The sequence below is a fragment of the Rhinopithecus bieti genome, unplaced genomic scaffold, assembly GCF_001698545.2.
Source record: "Rhinopithecus bieti isolate Rb0 unplaced genomic scaffold, ASM169854v2 scaffold_2453, whole genome shotgun sequence".
Classification (NCBI taxonomy): Eukaryota; Metazoa; Chordata; class Mammalia; order Primates; family Cercopithecidae; genus Rhinopithecus; species Rhinopithecus bieti.
Window position 1 is genome coordinate 6,556,244 of NW_016804447.1, and position 27,094 is coordinate 6,583,337.

The 27,094-nt window shown below is 35.1% G+C and overlaps 1 protein-coding gene across 1 annotated transcript in view; it reads left to right on the plus strand.

The window, feature by feature from the left end:
- Window positions 1-27,094, plus strand: part of DNAJC13 (DnaJ heat shock protein family (Hsp40) member C13) — a 120,705-nt gene that overhangs the window by 31,005 nt on the left and 62,606 nt on the right. Inside the window, 19 exon segments of the mRNA XM_017868346.1 lie at window positions 219-325; window positions 3,045-3,245; window positions 5,687-5,893; window positions 5,985-6,080; window positions 6,456-6,547; window positions 8,599-8,765; window positions 8,868-8,947; window positions 9,027-9,196; window positions 9,634-9,733; window positions 12,596-12,703; window positions 13,399-13,554; window positions 14,777-14,833; window positions 15,977-16,098; window positions 18,286-18,361; window positions 18,604-18,699; window positions 19,473-19,616; window positions 22,136-22,150; window positions 22,722-22,804; window positions 25,149-25,302. Coding sequence (XP_017723835.1) covers window positions 219-325; window positions 3,045-3,245; window positions 5,687-5,893; window positions 5,985-6,080; window positions 6,456-6,547; window positions 8,599-8,765; window positions 8,868-8,947; window positions 9,027-9,196; window positions 9,634-9,733; window positions 12,596-12,703; window positions 13,399-13,554; window positions 14,777-14,833; window positions 15,977-16,098; window positions 18,286-18,361; window positions 18,604-18,699; window positions 19,473-19,616; window positions 22,136-22,150; window positions 22,722-22,804; window positions 25,149-25,302 — 2,231 coding nt within the window.

Sequence of the window (27,094 nt, forward strand, 5' to 3'; positions counted from 1 at the left end):
TTTTTTGTATTTTTTTTTTAGTAGAGACGAGGTTTCACCGTGTTAGCCAGGATGGTCTCGATCTCCTGACCTCGTGATCGGTCCGCCCATCTCGGCCTCCCAAAGTGCTGGGATTACAGGCTTGAGCCACCGCACCCGGCCTGAATATTCTTAAACTATAACTTGAATAACAGTTTTTAGTGTCCAGGTTACCAAGTCAGGATTTTACTTGCTTTGAGTAGAAGGGACTGAGCCAAGTCTTCCTTACCAGTCTGTTATAAACTGTGGTTATGTTTTCTCTTTCAGAGATTTAGAACCGATTTTCAGAGGGAAAATCACAGGAAGGGTAAATATTTAACATTTATTATGTATTTTTATTTGTTCAAATGTTGCCCTTTATTGTAAAAATCATTTCATAATCTGTGTGTTCCATTTGTAGCAAAGCTAAAGGGAAAAAACGGGAACAAAATTTTAATGTCTCCTGATACCATATGATGCATGATGTAGTTTAATGGAAACTCAAATATGAACAGTTAGATTTAAGAATGTTGATGCTGGTAGGTGGGAAAAAAAAATCAGGCAAAAAAACCTTTGGAGCATTTAAAAGCAACACTATAAGCATTCAGGTAGTCCTTATTCAGTATTCCAAACAATAATACTAGAGAGCGTCACACTGCTGATAGTGCTTGTTGGAACATGCATTCGTTGTTTCGTGTAGGAGTTTCTTATTTCAGAAGTGTTCAAGTTTTAAGATTTGAGCATATTGAAACTGTCTTCTTTCATGTTCTTGGACTGGATCTGGCCCGTACTGAAGCTTGGCATGGTGCACTGACAGCTTTGGAGGAAACTGGTAACATATCAGAGTCATCTTAACTTTCCCAGGCCTTTTCCAGTAATGTAACAGCAGCATTTAAACTAAATCAGAGACTTCTGGGAAAGAGGAATAGGCGTGTATGCTTTTTCACTCTCTTGAAATATTAACTTTCTTCCCATTAGCAGGTATTACTTTTATAATGGGGAAAAATAATGCTTAAATTTATAGCACTGTTCAGAACCCTAGCTTTTGGCAAAAGGCAGGAACTGAATTCTAATATGCGGGCAGCACCATTCTCCTGTCCGTCTTAGGCCCTCATCCTTTCTATGAATATTCTGCTCCTTGTTTTAGCATCCTAGAAACCTCATTAATTTCAACTCTAGCAATTGACTGGTTGCTCAGCAGCCTTTTAAAATAGTATAATGGCAACCAGCGAGCTGCTTATTTCTTGTTCCTGATGAGCCATGGTCAAATTTTTATAAATCATAACTTGGTGTGCTTATTTTAATATTCTATATTGGCAGGTGACGTACTTCATCTGTTTGGGAAACAACTGCTTTCAAAAGCATACTTAGACTTTTTATATAAGCTGTCTTTTGTACCGGTTAACTTCCGCCACTTCATACTTTTCAAAATCTTGTGGTAGAAACAGTACCTCTAGAAGATAGCCCAAAGGATAGTTGACCTAATTTTACATCAGGAGTAAGGGGCTCAAAGTGACACCTATATCATCCTAAAAACAAGTTTAGATTCCACCCCAAATGCTGTCCTGGCTAAACGGCACTCTTCTTGCCTAAGTTGAATTTGGCTCTAAGACCTCCATTTGCCCTAGATATACTTCTAAATCAGGGTTTCTCAAAGTCCTTTTTGGTTGGTCTGTGCAATCCTGAGATATAATGATGTTTCTATCAGCACATCTCATTAATGGCAGTTTATGAGCTGGGAGGAATGGAGAATATTCTATATAGTGGTCTTGAGGCATGTACACAAGTGTAGTTTGGAAAGCTTCACAATTTTTGTGCCCTACCTTCTTCTCCCGTTCCTGCAGGAGAGGTGTGGCATTGATTGATCTTTTAGTTCAAAATCAAGGTTCTGTATTCTTGGATTAATGCAGGCCCCTTGTCTGTCTGCACAATTACTTTTATGGAACTATGTGTGTGTGATGCATAGATCAGTAATGTTGAGGAGACTTGATGTCCTGTGAAGGTCATTGCTGACTTCAGTGTTGGGATATTAGTGGAGGTGTTCATTACTTAGTGCCTCACTCTCTTTTTCTGAAAACCTAGAAGATAATTTGTTATTTCAGTATTAGAAATAGTTGTACTGTAGAGCAGCCAATTGATTTTACGTTAAAATGGTAAATGACCATGTATCCCACTTTATATTGATGGGGGGAAAACTTTGTGGTGTTTCGGTGGGGGAGAGGATACTCATTTCACATCTGAAACTTTGTTATCCTTATTTTCTCTTTGCTTCAATTTTCTTTTATTTTAAATTTATTTTCTTCTTTCGTATCGCATCATTTTGCTTAGCAGCCTTGATTAAAATTAAACTCTTTTTCTTTTTAAAGACAAAAACTGAATAGGCAAAATGGATACGAACTAATTCTTAAATAATTTCTGAGCCTTCAGCTTACTTTACTTTGTGAAAGAAAATTACGTCTAAATGCATTTTTACTTGCTTATTATGATTTAAATGCTTGAAATACTTCAATTTGTGTGGTTAGAAACGCCTAAGGGTCAAATTGTTAGGCTCAGGCCTTTTTTTTTTTGGTTATGTGGAAAAAAATATACATTAATATACTGAGCTGATTCAGGTTGTTTAAATTGAATATTACAACTTCCCTGAAATGTGACTTAGCTCTTTTCAATATTGAACTTGGATTAAAAGAATCCCTCAAAGAAAGTGGATCTTTTTTCCAATAAAACTCTTTTAGAATACATTTCTATGTAGGATTTCCTTTTTTCTTTTTATAAATTCACATAGAGTGGCTTAAAATAGCTTCACAAAATATTGTAGCCCAAAACCTTTGCTAATTAAAAAGGAATATACTGTCTTCAATTAGTGCAAACATTCTTAAACACCTCCAAATGGCTAACATTAATCATATTTTTAACAATTTGGATAGTAGTTCTAAATATTTATGATGACAATTAGATTTTTGGTTGTTTCAATAGTGACTGATACATTAAATTTTATTTTATATAGTTTTATTTTACAAACCTAAAAGTAATACTGTTCCTATCTCTAGAGATATAACTGCTATAAGCATCACTGGAGTGACTCAAGAAAACCCGTAATTTTGGAAGTAACTCCTGGAGGCTTTGACCAAATTAATCCAGCAACCAACAGAGTACTCTGTTCCTATGACTATAGAAATATTGAAGGATTTGTAGATCTCTCAGATTATCAAGGAGGATTTTGTATACTTTATGGAGGATTTAGTAGATTGGTAAGTACTTTTTTTTAAAAAAAAAAAAAAAACCCCTTTAAAAGCGGCATGACCATTTGAAGGAAAGCAAAAGCTTTTATACTTCATTTAGAAATTTCACGTGAGTCCTCTGGGAAGAAGTATAAGAGTGCAGGTTTTGGTATCAAAGATACCTGAGCTTGAATCCCAATTTGCTGCTTTCCAAAAGGAGGAGGGTGAGGATCTGGTGAGATAATTTATGTAAAATGCTTTACACACAATGAATGGCTTAGTACTGTAAACAGTGACTACAGTTGTTATTTTCATTGGTATTACTGTCTTACCAAAAAGTTTCTAAGCTTTCTTTGAAAAAGTAATTTAAGGCTTGCATGGCGGCTCACACCTATAATCCCAGCACTTAGGGAGGCAGAGATAGGAGGATAGCTTGAGCCCAGGAGTTTGAGACCTGCCTGGGCAACATAGCGAGATCTTGCTCTACACAAAAGGAAAAAAAAAATTGAAAAAGTAATTTAAAATAGCTTACTTTTGTGAGCCTTTCATCCTTTGCCTAACTGTTTATAATCTGAAATCTGAGTATTCGTTGAAACTTAATTTGGAATTCATTACATGTTTTTGTTCTGAAATTCAGAACTATATATAAGTAAATTATGGGGTGTAATAGAAGCTACTTAAGATGCTGAGACCCTGTTAATCAGTAATAGAAGCTGAAGTATAGATAACTATTTTTTTAAGATATATCCTGCCTTTCTATCTCAAAGATGTACAGTAGAGAAAGTCTCCAAATGGAGAGACTCATTTGAACTTAATTGCAAAATTCCTTTCTCTTGAAAATTTAATATTTGTAGCTACCTTAGTGTTCTGGGAATGCTGCTTCAATATTTAGTGTTTTGTAGATAAAATATCCTTCTCTTGGTAGCAGAGCCAAAGTAAGCCTAGAACTTTTACATATGTAAGAGTAGATGTTAGCAAAAGGGAAATAAACAATGATGGGGGCTAGATAATCTGATGTACAAAATATAGTTTGTTCTTCAGAGTTACAGGCCTTTTTCCTCTTAGATTTTACTGTTTCCCCACTTGATGGGTACCATCCTAGTTTCCCTTATCTAGGAACACACAGGTAAACCTCCGTGTGTTACCTCTGAGGCTAGACCCAAAAGATGAAGGCTCTTCTCCTAGCCCAAAGCCTGCTGTCTTAGTGCTATCCATAGACTGTCTTCCCTGGTCAGTGGTAATTTGAAATGCTTAACATCTTGTTGGTAAACATACCTGATTACAAGAATATGGCCTGTCAGGCCTTAATAGGATAACTGTATCACAGTAATTCAACCAAGCCATAAAATGGAATAATAAGGTAAACATTAAGCATTGAAATTGTTTGATACTCTTCTTATTGCCACCATTTTGTATTACTTGGTGGCAGCAAGAAGTTTTGATTTGAATTAATCCACTTTCTCACTGTAAGACACTAGCTAAAATGAATCAATTCACTATAAATATGGTACTATACCAGATATATTCAACAAACTTTTAGTACCTTTTGCATCTATGGTGACTATAAAAAGTTGCTAGGAATAAGATCAGGTTCTTAAACACGATGTGATCCAGTGTTTCTCAGCAGGGGAGCTACTGACATTCTGAGCAGGACAATTCTTTCTTGTGTGGGACACCTACTCTGCCCTTTACAGGACATTTAGCATTTCTGGCCTCTAGGCACCAAATGCAAGTTTAGGTTGAGCATACCAAATCTGGAAGTTGAAAATGTTCCAAAATCTGAAACGTTCTCAGTGCCAACATGATGCTTAAAGGAAATGCTTACTGGGGCATTTCAAATTTGGGATTTTTAGATTTGAGATGCTCAACTGGTAAGTGTAATGAAAATATTCCAAATGCTGAAAAACTCTGAAGTCTGAAATACTTCTGATCCCAAGCATTTCAAATGACAGATACTCAGCTGTAGCCTGTTTCCTTATCTTTGTAAATAGAGCCCAGGAAGTTTGTCTGTAACATCAGTAGGCCAATGACTTGTAAACATTTAAACATTCTTCAGCATCATCTTGCAAAGAAGCCCACTATGTAAAATAGATTAAATCAGAGCTGCCTTGTTTGAAACTGAGAGTCCTGCCCACACAGTACCCATCACCCCCAGTGGCTTGGCTGGGGTTCCTTGGAGGCCCTTCTTGGAAGAACCAGCGTGCTGTTTTGCGTAAGGTGATGAGAACCAGAACCTGAGAAATTTTGAGATAATTGCCATTCAATGAGTTACTTGCCAGGCTCTGTATCCCAGACTTTATTATTTTAACTTAGTAATAGTCTTTTCATTGAAACAACTGCTTATTTACTTCTAAGACCTACCTCTTTTTTGTCTAGAATTTCTACTTTAATACCTTTCCTATAAGTTGATTAGCTATAGACACATTTCAGTTGTTTCAACTCTGACTTTTTAAATTTCTAAATTTGTGCAGCATTTATTTGCATCAGAACAAAGAGAAGAGATTATTAAAAGTGCAATAGACCATGCTGGTAACTACATAGGTATTTCATTGCGAATCAGGAAAGAGCCTTTAGAATTTGAGCAATATTTGAATCTTCGCTTTGGAAAATACAGCACTGATGAATCCATCACATCTTTAGCAGAGTTTGTAGTCCAAAAAATATCACCTAGACATTCGGTAAGACCCATATGTTAAAAATGAAAATTTATTCATCTGATTTTGACATTTTAAAATAACTTTTAATATGTCTCAATTTTATTTTTTGAAGGAGCCTGTAAAAAGAGTTCTAGCACTTACAGAAACATGTTTAGTAGAACGTGATCCAGCAACCTATAATATTGCAACATTGAAGCCTTTAGGAGAAGTAAGTTTCAGCATTGTTAGCTTAAATGAGATTTCTTGCTATTGATAAATTAGGATAGTTTTCTTTCTATTTTAATGTTTACTCTTGGCTAAAGCATATGAAATGGACAGAATTTGTATTTAACTCTTAACATATTTATATTAATTGATCATAGAACAATGATTATTACAAAAGTTATTTTCCAAGTATATATAAAGAATGGAACTTGTTACTCAATAACTGAAAATTTGAGACTTTTAAGCAGTTTTAAACTTTTATATTGTAAACAAATCACATCTTAAAATACTTTTGTAAGCTAAGCGATGCATTTTATAATGAAATACTCTAAAACCATAAACATTTTTTTGTTGAAGCTATTTTTTGTTTTTTCATTAGGTATTTGCATTGGTCTGTGACTCAGAAAATCCACAACTTTTTACCATTGAATTTATAAAAGGGCAAGTACGGAAATATTCTTCAACAGAAAGGTATCTTTTTTTTCAGTTTAAGTTTTTGAAATCCTAGTATGTGCAAGGCACAGTGCTTGGTCAACAAGGAAAACCAAAGAGTTGTAGTCTAGAAATTTAAAATTGTTTAACTTGGGAAAAGACATTTTCTTGCATATTTAAAATGACCATCCCATTTTCAAATTATTTCTTATTTTTATTTTTTTTGAGACAGAGTCTCACTCTGTCACTCAGGCTGGAGTGCTATGGCATGATCTTGGCTCACTGCAACCTCCGCCTCCCGGATTCAAGCGATTCTCCTGCCTCAGCCTCACTATTAGCTGGGATTACAGGCGTGCGCCACCATGCACACCTAATTTTTTTCTTTTCTTTTTTTTTTGTATTTTTAGTAGAGATGGGGTTTCTCCGTCTTGGCCAGGCTGGTCTCAAACTCCTGACCTCAAGTGATTTGGCCTCCCAAAGTGCTGGGATTATAGGCATGAGCCACCACACCTGGCCTGTATAGTGTTTTTACAGTATTTCCAGTAGTCTAGTATGACCGGTAGCGGTTTCTTGCCTTACAGAGCTTTCAATCTAAGGTCAACAAGACTGGAATGTTAAGCAATGGTTATGTTTTTTCCTGTCCTGAATTCAAGGAAAAAGAACATCTTAAAAAAAGTACAGATGTTCTAATCAGAGGAAGGATCTTAACGCTGTGTTTGTCAGATGCTTTATGTACATTATCTTGCTTAGTCCTGACAGTAACCATAGGAAGAAGGTCCTCTTATTCCCAATAACACTTACATGCAGAAAGTACAGCAACTTCTTTGTGACTTGAGGTTAGGAAAAGATTTATCAGATGCAATACCAAAAACAGAATCCAGAAAAGAAGAAAAAAAGGTTGTTAATTAGACTTCATTAAAGTTTAGAACTTTGACACCATTTAGAAAAAGACAGATCATAGGGAGAAAATCTTTGCAAAGCATATAGCTAATAAAGGACTTCTATCCAGAATATGTAAAGAACTCTTACAACTCAATGCTGAAAAACCAAGCGACCCAATAGTAAATGGGCAAAATATTCAAATAGACACCTCACTGGAGAAATATGAATGGTAAATACATGAAAAGATCATGAATCTTTAGGAAACAAAAATGCAAACTACTAGATATTCACTAAAATGACTGACATCAAAAAGACTGCCAGTGCCAGGTATTGGTGAGGATATGGAGAAAAGAACTCTCATACATTGCTGGTAAGAAGGCAAAATGATAAAACCAGTTTGAAAAATAGTTTGATAATTTATTAAAAGATTAAACACATACTTATATGGCCCAGCAGTTCCACTTTTAGGTTTCCAAGAGAGATGAAAAGATGCCCACAGAAAGACTTGCACATGAATGTTCATAATATCATTACTCATTATAGCCAAAAGCAGAAGCAATCCATGTCTAGATCAGCCAGTGAATGAACAGACAAAATGTTGTCTGTTCATACAATGGAATACTACTCAGCAGTAAAAAAGGACTGAACTAATACATGGAACAACTTGAGTGAATCCTAAAAGCCTATGTATGATAAGTAAAATAAGACACCTAAGACTACATATTCTATAATTCTGTTTTTATGAAGTTTCTTTAAAAAGCAAAACTATAGAGATAGATGGGTGATTTCCTGGGGCTGGGGAGTGTTCTTTTGCAAATGGGCATGAGGAAATTTTCTGGAGTGATGAAAATATATCAAAACTGGATGATGGTGATTATAGTTGTATAAATGTATTAAAAATTATCAAACTGTACATTTTAATTAGATGACTTGTGATTTGTAAGTTAGAACTGAGTAAAGCTGTTAAAAATAAAGGGAGAGAAAGAGACGTTGAAGTTAGTGTTTAAGTAACTTGTGCAATGTCATGTAGCAGCACAGTGAAGAGCTAGTATCAGAGCTCTTCCTTAGCCCCACTGTTTGTGTTTCCCATTGTAACTGTAGTGTGTCCCTGAGCAGGTTACCGGCTAAAGGGCCTATGCTTCATGCTAGATCAGAATTCCCCTTAATCATCAATGCTAAAACCTTTTTTTACTTTTATTCTTACTTAGAGATTCCTTATTAGCAAGTTTGCTGGATGGAGTAAGAGCCTCTGGTAATAGAGATGTTTGTGTAAAAATGACACCAACCCATAAAGGTCAGCGATGGGGGTTACTCAGCATGCCTGTTGATGAGGAAGTAGAGAGCCTTCACCTCAGGTTCTTAGCTACGCCTCCAAGTAAGTATTGGTTTAAATGTAATTACATTTCCACCCATCTACTTAATAATTTAAGAATTAGGAATTCGTATCTTCTTTTTGAACCTCTTAATCTCTTTACAGATGGCAACTTTGCAGATGCTGTATTCAGGTTCAATGCTAATATTTCATACAGTGGAGTCTTGCATGCAGTAACACAAGATGTAAGATAAGTTTTATAATTGTTCATTGTTACTAACTTTTAGTATGGAAACTCTTTTGAAATACTCTTTCTTCACCTAGGGTCTCTTCTCAGAAAACAAAGAAAAACTGATCAATAATGCCATAACAGCATTGTTGTCCCAGGAGGGGGATGTCGTTGCTTCAAATGCAGAACTTGAGAGTCAGTTCCAGGCCGTGAGGAGGCTTGTGGCATCCAAAGCTGGTTTCCTAGCTTTCACTCAGCTTCCAAAGTAAGTTGTCTTCTGAAACTTAACTTCTCTTAGAGAGTTTGAACTACTCAAAATGGCAAATAATGAATGATTCACCTCCTTTCCCCTGACTAAACCAGATACCTTTTATAGGGTGATATGGTACTTTATTCATGAGAAATGAAAAAGGAAGGTGAGGGGAACAGAAGCGGAATATTGGTCCCATACTCACCAGTAATATTACTGACTCTTGAATTTGAATGGGAAATTACGTGCCTTTTAGTTTTAGTTAACCCCACAAAAATATTTTCCCTCTCGAAGAAAAAACTGTTATGAAGACTGATAAATTTCACAGGTGGAATTTAAAATACATCATTGTTCCAGTAATGCAATGGAAAGTTAATATGACCTGTTTCAATAATATAACAATTTAAAATGTTTTGATATTGCTATTATATGCTTGGTTTTTGTTCCAAAAGGTTTCGTGAGCGTCTAGGGGTGAAGGTAGTAAAAGCACTCAAAAGGAGCAACAATGGAGTCATCCATGCAGCAGTTGATATGCTTTGTGCCCTTATGTGTGTAAGTCGTAGTTTTCTTAAGGAAACTGGTTTTTCTTAAGTTGACTGGTGGTTTTGATTTCCACAATCCCAGATTTTCATTGTACCAATCAGTTCTTGTTTCTATGTTTTTAAAATTGTTCTCATAGTTATTCAAATAAACCTTTGTTTAGCATATTCTATATACCAGGCAATGTTCTGTGTGCCAGAAAATCAAAGATCTTTAAGACAGAAATTCTTTTCTTCCTTCACTTTGTTGACAGTTTGGTAAGGTAGGCATATCTGTACAAGGTAAGGTAGTAGGGGCCATAGGATCTTGAAAAGCAGCACTTTTTGTTTGGTGATGAGGGGAAGATGAAAGATTCTCACCCACTCTTTCTGGAAGATGTTACATTTGATCTGAATCTTGAAGGACAGGCAGGAATTTTCTGGCTCTGGAAAGGCCTTCCTGAGTGGGGAATAGCATGTACAAAGGCATGTTTGGAAAGCAACAAATAATTAAATATGGTTGGGTTATAAGGTATGGGTGGGGTGGTAATTAGGAGTTGCAGCTAGAGATGTATGCACACAGTAGTAAAAAACCTGTATCAGGAGGGAGGAGCTAGATTTGCATCCTTTTTTAACGATTTTTTAGCGAGAGAGCAGTCACGTGATCAGGTTTGAGTTTTTAAAAACCCACACTGGTAGTATGTGGAGAATAGAAGTAAAATTAGAGGCAAGTAGACCAAATTGTCATTTAAGAAATGAGTTGCTGAGCTAGGGTAGTCACAGGGGCTAAAGAAGAGGTACATCTGAAAGCTGTTGCGCAGTAAAGATCTAACTCAGTGGCAGCTTGTACAGAGGGAGAAACAATTGTTTAGTATAGTTTTGAAGTTTCTCATTATCTCAGTTTTGTGTGTAGTACCTGGGACTTTTCCTTATATAAAGTGTTTTAGGCAAGCTTAGTGGTACATAAACATAAGTAAACACTTCTATAAAACCTTGCATCCCCAAAAGTGAATTAATTATATTTACTGTTCCAAACAAGTAGTGAGATAACTAGAACTTAAAATAACAATGACATGGAGAGTTGCTTTATTATAACAAAAGATGTTCCTATCACCCAGGAAATTCTAAGGGTAAAGAGCTTTGTGTCAGGCTCCCCTATCATTCAGGAAATTGCAAAGGCCTTAGGAGCTCTGTGTCAGGAACCAGAGTAAAAGACTGTTGCAACAAAATATTCTGCTAGTACCCCTGTCTGCAAGGGTTTTAGGTGCTGTATGTCAGGAGCCATGGACAGAGACCTATATATATATTAATATGTCATATATTCTCTCTGCTCAGGATTCTTTCCCTGCTCATCATTCATTAAGAGCTCAAGTCAGCTTTTAAATGAAGCTTATCAAATATACACACCTACTATGTACCCACAACAATTAAAAAATTTAAAAATAAATGGAGCTTTCCTATTCCTGAAGGTGGTAGTGATTTATCCCTCCCTGAAGTGAAATTACCCTCATAAATATAACACTTATCTTTCTTAGCAATTTCTTCTTTGGATTATTGCTATTTCTAAACATGGTGTATTTTTTTCAATCTGTCAGCTTCCTGAGGATAATATTCTTGTTTAATTTTGTTTTATCTTTAACGGGCCTTATCAAGGTGTTTAATAAACAATAATTATTTTTTTTCTGTGTTTCAGGTACTATTCTATGAATTTCGCATATATTATTCAGTCTTCCAATGAACTTTAGAAGTTACTACTATTATATCTATTTTATAGAGAAGGAATTAAGGCCCAAGTAACTTGTTCAAGGTCGTGTAGCTAGTAAGTGGTAGAGGAGGCTTCAAGCCCACTTTCTGGCTCCAAAGTTTGTACAGTTAATCATAGCAACGTACAGTATTTGCTAAATGAGCAGAAACAAAAAGGAAGGAAATTCTGACACGTGTTGCAACATGGATGAACCTTGAGAACATGAAGCTAGTGAAAGAAGTCAGTCACAGAAGGATAAATACTGTATGATTTTATTTATACGAGGTCAAATTCACAGACAGTAGAATGGTGGTTGCCAGGGGCTGGGAGGAAGGCAGAATGGGGAATTGTTGTTTAATGATTACAGAGTTTCAGTCTGGGAAAATGAAAAAAATTCTAGCGATGAGTGGTGGTGATAGTTGCCCAAAAATGTGAATGCTTAATGCCACTGAACAGTGTAATTTAAAATGGTTAAGATGGTAACTTTTGTTATATGTAGTTTACCACAATAAAAAAAAGTAAACAGTGCTATGAAACATTGAGCCCTCATTACATATTAGGTGTTGGCTGTGTATCTTACATGAATTATCTCATCTAAGCATTATAGTAATCTTATATAAATACTATTACACCTACTTTACAGCTGAGGAAAATGCAACTCAGAGTTACGTAAAGTAACTTACCTTGCCTAATGTCTCCCAGTTATTGTCAGTAGTAAAATTTGGATTGGAGCTGTACTCCTAACCATCATGCTGGAATGTTTCAATAGTTAAAAGAAAATCACCCTTGAGACAAGTATTTGTTGTTTACTACGTGCTTTTAAATACTAAGTTTTATTTCAAATTTTAGTTTTAAAATTCTGGCTGGGCAAATGTTGTTTACCTTTTAATAAGATCTGTGACTTTTGAGAGAGTACCTTGTGTATATGTTGAGTTAATTGTTGGGCAAATTATCTGTGAAGTCTGATCAAAATCATGGTAAATCATCACTTCTGCCTGCTTACCACGAGTTTCCTTTTTGTCTTACACTTTAAAGGCAATGGTTTTTAATTCTTTCAGTGTGTAATTTGAATACTCTTTATAAATGACTTTTGCGTGATGCTAGCACGTGGGACTGCTTATGAATTACCACTTTTTTTTTTTCCATCAATAGCCCATGCATGACGACTATGACTTAAGACAAGAACAGTTAAACAAAGCTTCTCTTCTCTCATCAAAGAAGTTTCTGGAAAACTTACTGGAGAAATTTAATTCCCATGTGGTAAGTTATAATTAAATTTGTCTTCATGGTAGATATCATGCCATTATTGAAAGATAATCTAGAAGTGCCATGTGGATGATTTTGTTTTTTTATTATAGCCCCCAGCTTTGGTCAGTATTGGTCACAGTTCAGCTTGGTCACTGATAATAAAATATTTTGTCTTAGGACTGTATCCATTCATCTGGGAAGGATACATGTCAAAGCCTTTAGATTTTCACAGTGATACTCCAATTTTTGTCTTTTCTTTCTTTAAAAATGTCATTATTAAATAAACTGCTCTAAGAAAATTAAGCCAAATCTTTGTTCATCAGTTCCTGATAACAATTTTGGAGATGGGCATTCTATAGCATCTTGAAGGAACATGAGCAGATTGCCAGAATTTTTTAAATATTGGCAAAGATTTCTTTTATACAAATAAACATTAACCTTTGTTATACACATTTGAGAAGTCTTGATTATACTCTTGAAATTTGACTGAATTTTAGTTGTTCCTTTTGAGGTATGATGGATAATGGATTCACTGTGTGAGCAAAGCAAGTACTAAAGAGTCATCCAACTTTGAACCTCATGTTGAGAAATTAAAGTCGATGTTTATGTCTGACATATAGAATAACAGAAAGGAACACATTCTTGTTACAGTGTAACTGAAGCTCCCCATCTTCAAGTCTTTAAGAGAATCTGTTGCTTTGTTTCAGGATCATGGGACTGGTGCCCTAGTTATTAGTTCGCTCTTGGACTTCCTTACCTTTGCCCTCTGTGCTCCATATAGTGAGACAACTGAAGGGCAGCAGTTTGATATGCTCTTAGAGATGGTAGCATCCAATGGAAGAACCCTTTTTAAACTTTTTCAGGTGAGAGCTTATATTTTTCTTATCAGATAGCAATGAATTTAAGGGAACCACTTTTAGGATCACTGTTTCTAAGATAACATTTGCATACTTCTACAGCAGAGATGTCCAATCTTTTGGCTTCCCTGGGCCATGTTGGAAGAAGAATTGTCTTGGGCCACACATAAAATACACTAACACTAACAATACCTGATGACCTAAAAGAAAAAACAATCACAAAAATGTTTTAAGAAAGTTTAAGAATTTGTGTTGGGCTACATTCAAAACCATCCTGGGTTGGCTTTGAATAAATATAAACATCTATGTAGGCTGCAGGTTGGACAAGCTTGATCTATAATATAGACAAATGTACCTAGTACATTATCATATTGGTACATTTTGAGCATACAGATTTCTTGGTGTTTCATGTAGAGCCCTGTTGATGGGTGTTGACTGCTGTTTTGACACTCTGCCCATTTTCTGTATCTTGCTTTTTTATTTTTTGAGGCAAAGATCTTGTTCTGTTGCCCAGACTGGAGTACGGTGATGCAGTCACAGCTCACTGCAGCCTCAGCCTCCTAGACTCAAGTGATCTTCCCACCTCAATTGCTGAGCAGCTGGGACCACAGGCATATGCTACCACACCCGGCTAATTTATTTATTTATTTGTTTGTTTGTTGCCCAGGCTGTTCTCCCTTTGTTGCCCAGGCTGTTCTCATACCCCTGAACTTAAGCGATTCTCCTGCCTTAGCCTCCCAAAGTGCTGGGATTACAAACATGACCCACCACACCTGGCCTCCATTTTAATAGTGAAAAACTCATTTTTCTGTGGTAGGCCCAAAGTTCCCTTTTCTTTACAAATTCCCAAATAATAAAATGAGCTTTAGCAGGGCTCTTCATAAACACTGGAAAACGTTTGTTATTTTATACAGTACTATAGTACTTACTAGGTACATGTATGTATATATGGTATTTATGTTTTTATTAGTATCATTCAAATAATTATTCAAATAATTGTTGGCTGTTTCCTACTAACATAAATTTTTTGTTTATGTGTCTGTATCTCTAAGGCTATATTGTGAAAATACCTAAAATATTTAACCAAACTGACTTTGAGATGTATCCTTCACTAATTGTATGGCTTATACGTTGTGTAAAAATGTATATCCTTCTTAAGAGTAAACAGCTAAATGTGTTGGAATAAAATTCTTTATTTTTTGATACTTTTTTCCCCCTCACTTTAAAGCATCCTTCCATGGCAATAATAAAAGGAGCTGGGTTGGTTATGAAGGCAATAATAGAGGTGAGAGAACAGTTTTGAAATTTTAACCTTACTTGAATGTTGATAGGCTGTTTTAATTGAAGTTGACAGTATTGCCTTTCAGTCTTTTTGGGAAATAAACATTTCTCTGGATAAGAAAAGTAATTTTAAATCTTTATTTAGAAATTAGTTTTAAGCTTGTTACAGAAACAATCCTCAATAATAAAAGTTTTAATTTCATAGTAGGCGAAGTTGTAGAGCAAATAAATCTGTTACTGCATTATTTGTTCATTTTACTTAAAGTAATTAAAAGTTAGTGTTCTGTTGCCCTTTTTTGGAAGGATCTTGAGATTGAATAGAACTCTATTGATGGAGTTAGTTCATAGCAAAATTATATCAAATAAGGCAACAAAAAAGTTCTTGCTAAAGCATATTTGTAATTGAACTCTAGAGATTGGGGCATGATCTTGTCCAAGATACTGCTTCTTTAAGATAGTTGCTTTATGTTTCTATATTTTTTAAAAGATAAGGTGGCCATGAATGTCTGTTGCATACTTTGATGTTTACAATGATATCAGTCTAAATGGCTTTTGGATTCTCGTATTCTTTTGTTGTCATAGAAGCAATTTGAATACAATTTAAGAATTCTCCGTTTACCAAAAAATTCATCTATTGTGCATAAGTGTAGCACACAATCACAGAATTAGTATGCCCTTAAGTAGCTGTAATTATATGTAGGCATTGAACTGGATGGAACATCAAAGTTTGCGTTTTTAGTGTGTATATACAACCAAAGGCTAATTTTCTCCCTTTAGCTAATGGGTTCTTTGCTCAGTATTAGCTTCCAAAGTACCCAAATTTAACAGAACTTGCAATAGCCAAGCCTCTCCTTTTTGTTGGCAACTACACACACAGGGAATGAACCTAGTTTTAATATTAAGTTTAGCAAAGCATAGTTTATGAGGTAAAGTTGTCTGGAAACATCTCTACCTTATTCCAAAGGTTTAAAAATTACCTGTGCTACTACTCAACCTATGTTTTTTTTGGGTGAGTGGAAGATGCATTTTAAACTTTTATTACATACTGAATAGTTTTTTCATTTAAAGATGTAAAATTAGTTTTTTAAAGTTTGGATAGTTTGTCCTGGATTGCTGCCTTAGGGGTCATCTTACCCTTTTTCCAAAGGAAGGTGATAAAGAAATTGCTACAAAAATGCAGGAGCTTGCCCTAAGTGAAGGTGCCTTACCTCGACACTTGCATACAGCGATGTTTACAGTAAGCTCAGATCAAAGGATGCTTACAAATAGGTAGGTGATTTAATTCAATTTGCTATAAATTAACTTCCTGTCTATAGATAATTGATTCAGATATTACATAAAACTAAATGTGTTTGTATTACACAAATATTACATTTTCTTTTGATCCACCTAGTTCTTTTCCTTTCCTTACAGAAGGATTTTGCCCAAAAGATCACTGTCCCTGCCTGTGGATAACTTGGGGGGAAACACTGTTTACCTTTTTCCCCCCAGTAACCTATTATCAGGCTCTGACACCACAGTCATGGGACCAGTATGGAAAAGAGTACATACAAGCTTATGGAACTAGAACCACATGCTCAGGCCTTTTCTCCTTACATTCCTGTGACCATCTTGCATGCATGTGATGCCATGTGAAAACCTCACATAGTTGATTTTTAAATATCTTTGGTCAAATACTCTTACATATCCAGCTGAAGCTAGACTTAACCTAAATCTCTTTTAATTAAATGATTCCCTTTTTCCTAATAGTCATTCAAATATAAACACATAAATTTACTCATATATTCCACACTACATGAATTCCAGCCCTTTTAACCCTCTTTGTGATTTCTAACATGTGACCCTTTCAGCTATCTTAAGCATACCATACTATGATTCGTATTAGTAAAAACAATGAGTATCATAAATATTTTTAATTATATTTTTTGACTTTTTAAATAATAGCATAAGTTGCTGAGTTAAATGTTTAGTTTGTTACAATACTGTACATTTTCTTTGTCACCTGTGTGTAGTTATTATACGTCATGGTATGCTGCCTTGCCAGTGATTTTTTTTTTACTATTTATACTATTAGAAGAAACTACCTCCCTCACTTGTGTTAACAACAAAAGTAGTCTTAGAGGATAAAAATAAGAAGGATATTTTCCTAGTATTGTCTTATTAGCAGTGCTAGACAGCATCTTTCATTAAAGCAGAGACTGTTGATAGCCTATTCCATTAACCCGCCCCCAATGTTAAATGCTTCCTTGTTGTGTTCCTCATTAGTATAGTTAATCAGTTAAATTCCCCTACTGTGATCAATTAGTGTATTAGGGAAGCATTTTAATTTGGAGAAAATTCCAAAAGGTTAGTAATATTTGAAATAGGCTGTTAAAGATCTGTCAATATATAATAGAAATATCACTCTATTTGCATTGCTTTATCTTTTAGAAATTGCTGTTATAAAGTGTTATCTCTTTTGTCCCTAACTAAAGCCTTTTTAGGAGTCACTGACATGATAACTTACCAAATGCCAGTGAAGGAAATTACAAGTTTAATTACTTCAGTATGTTAGCTTTCAAATTGGCACAGGAATGAACAGTTTTAGTAGCATTCACTTTCTGGTGACAGACAAAGTATATTTTGGGTTTTGCAGTTAAATTTTGTTCTTCAATAATGTAACATATATAAAACATATGTTTGTAGGTGGTTATTTGGTTATTTCCCTCATAGGTTTCATGACCATTCTTATAGCTATGGTAATTGAATCCCCACCAAAGCACAGAAAGGTCACTGGTGAGTAAAATAGGGTTTCTACTTATGAGGAGCTTTCAGTTAAGGAGACAGATGTTGACATGGGGATTAAAATTAGTAAATGACTAAACCATAGATTGAACTTGGATCTTAGATTTTTACTTTGAATTAAAATATACTCTTAGAGCTTTTAAGTGAGATGAGTTGAATAATTTGCTGTAAGTGGTTTAGGTCTTTGCCCAGACTCTAGAAGTGAAAATAATTTTCTCTCTGACCTTGCCAAAACGGTTATATTAGAACATAGTTGTTGACTTCTTGCTTGTTCAGAATTCCAAAAAATGCCAGGATGCCATTGTCACTATATTAGTAGGACTTGTTATGCAAATTATTTGTGTCATCAACTCTAATTGTTTTTACTGTTTTTTTCTTCCTTTAAATGGGATAGAAACTACTTTTTCCATGTTCAGGTTTATTGAAAATGAGTGTATTTATTAGGAAAACATTTTAATTTTTAGAAAATTCCAAAATATTAGTAACATTTGAATTATAACTTGCCACATTAGAATTAGAAATTTTTAGTAATTATTTTTAACATCGGAATATTTTTTTTTACCTGTAGCCATATTTTTTATAATTTATATGTGATATTTTGTTCTTAAAAATTCCTTTTCTGTTCTAGCTGAGATAAAGCAGCAAACCTTTCTCAACGTCTGCTTTTTTCAGACAGCTAAGTAGACATTTAGTGGGACTCTGGACAGCTGATAATGCAACCGCAACAAACTTGTTGAAACGCATTTTGGTAAGTCAGTTGAGAAATTAGGTTTATATACTATCTAATAAAATTTAATCGAACAAATTATCTGTATTGTTAAAAGGGGATGGTTTGTTTTTGATTGAAAAGGTATTTATTATAGGAGTTACCCTAAAGCCCTAAAGTTTTACCCTCAATAGCTAAGCCACAGCATTAATTGATTTGGGTTGTTAAAGCTAAATTTTCTTTTTCACATTGTTTTGAAAGTGGATTTTGTGCTTTGTTTTTAGCCGCCAGGCTTGCTGGCATACTTGGACAGCTCAGATCTCGTGCCTGAGAAGGATGCTGATCGGATGCATGTTAGAGACAATGTGAAAATAGCAATGGTAAATATAATTGTCCCAAGTGTGTCTTTTTTAGGAGTAAGGGTACTGTTATATATATATGTCTTTTTTGAAACACACTAAAAATTTTAGAAACAAAGAATTCATTGCATTGAATAGTAATACTTAACTATTGATATCTTTCTTGAGGTAAAATTTATATCCTGTAATATTCATCTTTTTAAAGTATACAATTAAATAATTTGTGGTATATTTCCAGAGTTATGCAACTATCATCACAAATTAATGTTATGAATAGTGGTCATTTTATTCTATGTTTTGTTTCTCTAATTCAACCTATTGGTACGTTCTGGAGTACCAATAAGTGTGTAAATGTACTTTGCACATAGGAGATTGATAAATGTTGTTGGTAAAAGGGGCCGACCATGAAAAAAGTTATAGGTAGGGTTTTTTTCCCTACAAGATTTGTGTTAATTATAAGGTTGGGCCATCCATGGAAAAATTAAACATCTTTATGATATACTACTATAATAATTTCTTATATATATTCTTTTTCTGTCATCCTTCTCTGTCTGCACCCAGCTCCCACTTGCATCTTGCCACCCCTCATAAAAGAATCATCTTGAAACCTAAGTAGAAAAGTTAAAGTTTTTTGGATAAAAAGTATAATTTGTAGAAGTTTTCAGTTTGTTTCTTCACTGAACCATAACATTCAGCATTTACCTTATAAGATAGATAGAATGACACAGCTTTACATAAAGTTTTAAAATAAATTTGCAAACAGGCATGTAATGGATTTCAACATTATTTTACAGGATCAGTATGGAAAATTTAGTAAAGTTCCAGAGTGGCAAAGACTAGCTGGAAAAGCTGCTAAAGAAGTTGAAAAATTTGCCAAAGAAAAAGTGGATCTTGTATTGATGCACTGGAGGGATCGGATGGGCATTGCTCAAAAAGAGGTAAAAGTAGAATTTGCTTCCAAATTCCTAGCACTTCTGTGTGTCCTAGTCTACTTTAGTTCCTGCTGTTCACAGAGATGGTATTGATATATTTCTTGCTGAATGCCTGAAGCTTAAAAATGAATGGTACCTAATTTCTAATTCATACTGTTATGTACATTTTCCTTAGTTCATAGTTTTATGAGTTGATGATTAGGTTTTTATTTCCCTTCTTCTCTGGACTTTGTTTTATACCTGTGAAAATAAAGGTGCTCTTCCTGTTAGCCTTTTTATTCAGAGCTAGCCAGACAAGTGTTCTGGAGATAAGATTCACATTTTAAATTAAATGTATTGTGTATACTTAAATTTTGTAGTAATTTTTTCTCACATCAAAGTTAGATCTAAAACAGTTTTGGTCTTATTCTTCAGCATGCATTATGTTCTACAGAACCTGACTCAGTAATGCATTCTTCTGTCTATAATGGGTTTTGCAGTGGTTAAGTATGAATTAAGATGTCCTGTAGAAGCAGTCTTGATCTCTGTTTTTGTTGATCACACGTACATTCTTCCTCTTTAACCTTCTCCTTATTTATGGTAGCTATTGCCTTATTCAAGGAAAATAACTTTAATATCTTTCTAAAACAAGTGGGTTTCTTATGGATTGCCAGAATATGTAAGCATAGCAGAACAAAAGTCTTGTGTATCTATCTGAAACTGGAGTCAATGTTCAATTCTTTAGAACTCCAGAATAATAGATTACTGCTAATTTATATAAGTGATATATTCAATATAAGGAATCATTAGACAGGCTTTCAAGTGGCTATGTAGTATAGTAAAGAGAATACTGAACTTTGAATTGGTTAACTTCTGAGCCTAGTTTCATTACTTGTTAATCCAAGTTATGGGTTTTTAGAACCTTACTTTCCTCTTTCATAAATCGGAATAACAATACCTCCCTTCTCTATCTTATAGGGTTTCTTTGATATACAAGCAAGATAATAGTAAAGGCACTATATACATATCTGGTCAGGATAGTACTGGTATAGCATTTGAACAGTTGAAAAATCTACAGATATGAATGATTTTCACAGTTATTAAAAATTGCAAGCTCCTGGCTTCAGGTAGTTAAACTGATTTCTAAAATAACAGTTGTTTCAAGCTGTTAAATATAGTTATCATACTGCAGATAAGTTTTTGGCATCAGACTTCATATGTAACATTTATCCAACATAAGCATGAACACAAAGCTGTCTTAGCTAAAACTATAGACAATAATCTGCTATTTTAAAACAATTTAGAGGGAAAAGAATATTTTTAATATAAAAAATGTTTTACTGGTTTGTTGGTATCATTTCCATGGGGTATTGCTAAAGTTTTGAGCAAATAATGATGCCAGATAAATGTTGGTCAAGAAGATCTTTTGGTTAGCATCAATGGCTTATCTCCTTTCTGCGTGGGTCCTATTTTTAGCATTAATTTCTTTAGAGAACAGCAAATAATCTTTGTGACTGTTTTGTTAATAGAAACACTAACATCAAAGTTTGAAACGATCTTATGCTGTAGTTAGAGTCTGAAAACTAATCATTGTCAAGATTAACTGGCAATTCTTGAAATAATCTGCATTTCTTATATAATCAGTGTTTATGAAGTCGGTTCCATTTGCAGCTGATGCTCTGTGCTGGATTACTAGTAACCTTTGGCTAATGTGTAAGGTTGCTTTTTCTTTGTTATTTTCAGTTTAGGGATTTGTTTATCTAGTTAGAACTGTTAGCCTGAGTCTCCAATTCAGTCACTTAGTTTAGGGAGAGCTTTTTGCCCTTTTTCTGTATAGTATTTACATTTTTGTTACTTTGGACTGCCAGCCTTTTGTCCTAGAGGGGAGGAGGGATTGAAGAAAGTACTTCTTAATTAGAAAGTTTAAGAAAAGGTTTGTCATTAAACCAAATTTTGAATTATTTATATACTTTATTCAAACCAGTTTGCATTAGCTTTCGTGATAGTGCACAGAATTAAAATTTGTAGGAAACATTTTCTTATATAACTTACAGGGTTTATATTTCAAACAATATTTTTTAAAATTTATTTTACCTTTTTTTTTCTATATCAGCTAGTCTGGGGTTTTTTTGCACTCTAATGAAATTACAGACTTCCATGTTTTAATCTATACCACTTTCTACTTTTTGTTTCTATCACAATGAAGATTAGAGTTTTCATGTCTGATATATACATAGGTTTCATTTGGAACAGAGATTCTTAACCTCTGGTCCATATAGAGACTTTTAAGAATTCCTTGAAATCTTCTCTTCCAGTTGCAACCTTAAGTATGTGCCTATCTCTGAAACAGGGGCCATAGCTCTCTTTGAATTCTCAAAGGGTTTATGACTGCCTAAAATTTGAGTCACAGGCTTAGAGAAGCACGTGCACCTATTTTAGTCTTAAAGTGAAGATAATTTTATATTGATGTGTAATAGATATAATTTAGCAGATCTAGGGTCATTCTGTTTTATTTTAATTTTTTTTCCTTTTACAACTAAATTCAGGACAAAAACAATATGGTGAGTGTAAGTTCCTGCTACATGTGTGAAATGCATTAAGCTGCCTGGCATGTGAAGTCATCTTTGATAATTCTTTGTTTAATAAATTCAAGTCTTACTTCACATGTGTTTGAATGTAGACACATTTCTTCTCCATTAGCTATTTCAATTTGTACTTGCTCCTCTTGGCTTTGGTAGCACTTTAATAATCTGTAATCTTTTGCATTTATTGTTGTCCCAAGACTTTTGTGTTAACTGCATGTAAATGTTTGAAACAAGTCACTGTTTTTGACTATTATAAATTTTATTAATCACTGTAAACTTTAACAAAATTTGGTGTTGAAACAGCTTTAGACTACATGGAAAATACTTGAGTAACACTATAGAAATATATGTTGTCAAATTATATGTGATATAATTTAATATCCTACATTTATATTCATGTTTTGTAGATTTTATTTATTCCATTAATTTTTGTTTCCATCAAAATTTGATGAAAGAAATGTTTCTCATCACTTATAAATTGATGATCTTCTGACTAAGCCTATTTGGTAGCCCCAGATTGAGCACTATGAAGTTTTTTCTATTCCAGAATATAAATCAGAAGCCAGTAGTTCTTCGAAAGAGAAGACAAAGAATAAAAATAGAAGCAAATTGGGATCTCTTCTATTATAGGTAAACTTTAAGTCTCTTTTCCAGTAAAGATTAAATTTAGTATTGCCATGAGAGCATCATGACATGTTTTTCTTCCCTGAAACTATTGCTTTATGCCACAAGTATTTTTATGCCATCAAGTTCAGGAACTATAACTGTTAAGATTGGGGTGACTAGAGATGCTCCTAAAATTAAGGCTTTTCATAGAGTGATAGTCTGAGGAACTAAAATTACATTAAAGACTTTATTAAGGCTTAGTGATGATTACTTTAAAATACTTTATTGCGGGCTTAGAAATAATTGCATAATTCCTAGTTGGAAATGGAGTCTTTTTTTTTTGAAGACTGAGTCTCGCTCTGTTGCCCAGGCTGGAGTGCAGTGGCCGGATCTCAGCTCACTGCAAGCTCCGCCTCCCGGGTTTACGCCATTCTCCTGCCTCAGCCTCCCGAGTAGCTGGGACTACAGGCGCCCGCCACCTCGCGCGGCTAGTGTTTTTTTTTGTATTTTTTTTTTTTTTTTTAGTAGAGACGGGGTTTCACCGTGTTAGCCGGGATGGTCTCGATCTCCTAACCTTGTGATCCGCCCGTCTCGGCCTCCCAAAGTGCTGGGATTACAGGCTTGAGCCACCGCGCCCGGCCTGGAAATGGAGTCTTAAAAGAGGCAGATGATAATAACATAAGACTTGTGAGAAATGAGTGTCCAAGTTAGCTGATAGGAGGGCCTTCCCTCCTTTCAAATGTGGTAACCTCTTCCCTCTTCTTATCCACTAATCTCACCCTCACCCTGCACCCCCTTCCTGGACACACACACACACGTACACATAGGACAGGGAAACAATCATTTTGGGGAGTTTGCAAAGCTTCTTTTAGATAACTTACAGTACTCACTCTGGAAACTGACATATCAATTATACCTTGGCCAATAAAGAAAAATATGTCCTTTGAAAACTCCCCCTCACTACTTTTAAAGTATACAGTATGTATATAGTATATCCTTAAGTATATGCCTTGGATTTCTCTCTCAGTTGTGTTGCGCCCCATAGAACTTCCTTGGAACTCTGAAATGAGACTTTCTAGGCGGATTGCAGACTTGAAAGTAAGCATATGTGAAGCCCGTTCATCCCCAGTTAGACTTGTTCCCAAATGTTTTACAATAGTTACTCCAAGTATATGAGGAAGATACGTGGAAAATGCTCAGTCGTACCTTGGCAGTTTGCAGTATTCTTTCTTGGGTAGTCTATAAAGTCCTAACATATATAGATTGTTGCTGATTCCACATGCTTTACCCAAAAGTCCAGCAATTCTTATCTCCCCAACCTAAAATTCTATATCTGACAATAGAATTGTGGTGTGTGTGTGTGTGTGTGTGTGTGTATTTTGAGACGGAGTCTCGCCCTGTTGCCCAGGCTGGAGTGCAGTGGCGTGATCTCGGCTCGCTGCAACCTCTGCCTCCCGAGTTCAAGCGATTCTCCAGCTTCAGCCTTCGAGTAGCTGGGATTACAGGCATGCGCTACCACACCCAGCTAATTTTTTGTATTTTTACTGGAGACAGGGTTTCACCATGTTGGCCAGACTGATCTCGAACTCCTAACCTCATGATCTGCCCACCTCGGCCTCCCAAAGTGCTGGGGTTACAGGTGGGAGCCACCGCGCCTGGCCAATAGAATTGTTTTCTAACTGGAATTTGTATTAGCAATAAACATTGAAGTTGAAATATCAGATTTTTTAAAAAATTCACACAGATTTGTTGTATAGTTTAGGTTCCCTTTTTTCCTTAACTTTTTATTATGAATTTTTTTTTTTTTTTTTTTTTTTTTTTTTTTTTTTGAGACAGAGTCTTGCTCTGTCACCCAGGCTGGAGTGCAGTGGCATGATCTCAGCTCACTGCGACCTCCACCTCCCTGGTTCAAGGATTCTTCTGTCTCAGCCTTCCAAGTAGCTGAGACTACAGGCACGTGCCACTATGCCTGGCTAATTTTTGTATTTTTAGTAGAGACGGGGTTTCATCATATTGGCCAGACTGGTCTCTAAAACTCCTGACCTCGTGATCTGCCTGCCTCGGCCTCCCAAAGTGCTGGGATTACAGGCGTGAGCCGTCGCGCCTGGCCTATGTTTGAAAACTTTCAAACATACAAAAGGTAAAAGAATTTTGCAGTGGATATCTGTATACCTACCACTAAGATTCTATCATTAATATTTTACTCTACTTCTTTACACAGATTTTATTTTCTTTACTTACACTTGCTAAAGTCTATTCCACTTTTTTTTTCTTATTATAATGTACTATAAGGTACAGTAAGGGATATTTACAGGTTTTTTAAAATGCTTAGTTCATCCTGCTATTTCCTGATAATATGTATGTCTAGGTTTGGTCAAGACCATGCCAGGTCAAACCTTATTTGGAATTTCAAAACACGAGAAGAACTGAAAGATACTCTTGAATCTGAAATGAGAGCATTTAATATTGACAGAGAGCTTGGAAGTGCTAATGTGATCTCTTGGAACCACCATGAGTTTGAGGTAAAGTTTGATTTTCCAGTATATTAATCTTAAAATCGTGTACTATTTGGGGACTGATTTTTTTTTAAATTGTAATTATATAACTTGTCTTTGCCTTTCCCCTTTAATGTTATGTAGGAAATATTGGAAAACTTTAATCTTTGTGTCAGACAAAATAAAAAATTTTGTTAAGTAACTTAGCTTTGTACCTGAGAATCATGTAAGAATTTTAATAAATTTGATTCTATGCATTCCGAATCTGTTCCTTTTTTTTTTTTTTCTCCCCCATTTCTGGGACCTTTGAGTTCTTTTTTCATTGAAACATACCCTGTTTCCCTTGGTCCTTGTAACTTGTTTGATTTTTTTGTGTGTTAATTGATTCTGAATGTGACCATATTTTGCTGTTCTGTTAAACTATTGATGTAAAGAGCAGGAAAAACAAGAAAGGTCGTGGTGGTAGGTAATTTTATATGTGTGGGTGTATATATAATTGAAGTATATTATAACCATATGTAATTTAGACTATTATAATAGCTTTAAATTTGAACATGTGAGTGATCCTGCAGGCTTTGATCTTTAACCCAGTTGCGTTTCCAAAACATGTAATACTTTGAATATGGTCATTCTTTTCTTAACAAAATGAAAAACTTGCCTTTACTTGGTTTTGGGAGTCTGTATTCTAGATTTTCTCCTTCTTCACTGTCTACTTATCAAGTTTTCCTTACTCATTTTGCTTCATCTCGCTGACCACTAAATGTTGGCTGGCTGCAAAGTTTCAGTTCTTTGACCTCTTTCATTTTGATTCATTGCCTCAATGAAATCATTAAGTTTCATGGCTTTAAATGTTTTTATTTTATTTTATTTTATTTTTTTGAGACAGGATCTTGCTTTATTGCCTAGGCTAGACTGCAGTGGTGCCATCTTGGCTCACTGCAGCCTCTGCCTCATTGGCTCAAGCAATCTTTCCACCTTAGCCTCCCCAGTAGGTGGGACCAGAGGCTTGCACCACCATGCTTAGCTAGTTTTTGTATTTTTTATAGAGACAAAGTTTTACCGTGTTGCCCAGTCTGGCTTTAAAGGTTTTTCATTTGCTGATGGCTTCCAGATTTTTATCTCTTGCTTAGACTTTCGGCCCTAGACTTCATACTTCATACCTAGACTCATAATTGGGTATCTAATAAGTATCTAGAACTTTTCTCCAAAATTGTGCTCTTGTTCTTCCCCTGAGCCTACTTCTCTTACACTCTTTATGATCTTAGATAACGACTAGTCCTTATTTTCTAGTGAAAACCCTTGACATTTTTTTTTCTGTTAAACCCCATATCAGGTTTTTTAGCAAATTCCATACAGTACACCTTCAAAATTTATTCAGACCTTCTTGCTGGTAGATTGCAACAGTATCACTGCTTCTACTCTTGCCTCCCTGGAATCTGTTATCAACATAGCAGAGTTACCTTGCTAAATAGCAAGCACATTATTTCTGTGCTCAAACCCTTGGTGCTCTTGTAGTTTCCCATCTCATTTAAAATCTGAGACCTTAAAATGACTTACAAGCCAGAATCTATGTAACCCCCCGTGCTAAGCATTGTTTCTTTTATCTCATCTCCTACTCCTCTCCCTCTCTCACACTCTGTTCCAGCCAAACAGGCTTCTTAGAAAACACCAAACTCACGTTCTTGCCTCAAGGTCTTTTTATTTGGTGTTTCCTCTGCTTAGAATAAGGTTTTCCCCAGATAGCCTCATAACTTGTTTTCTCATCTTTGGATCTTTCGAATGTCGTTATCTGAGTGGGCCTTCCCTTGGATACCTTGTT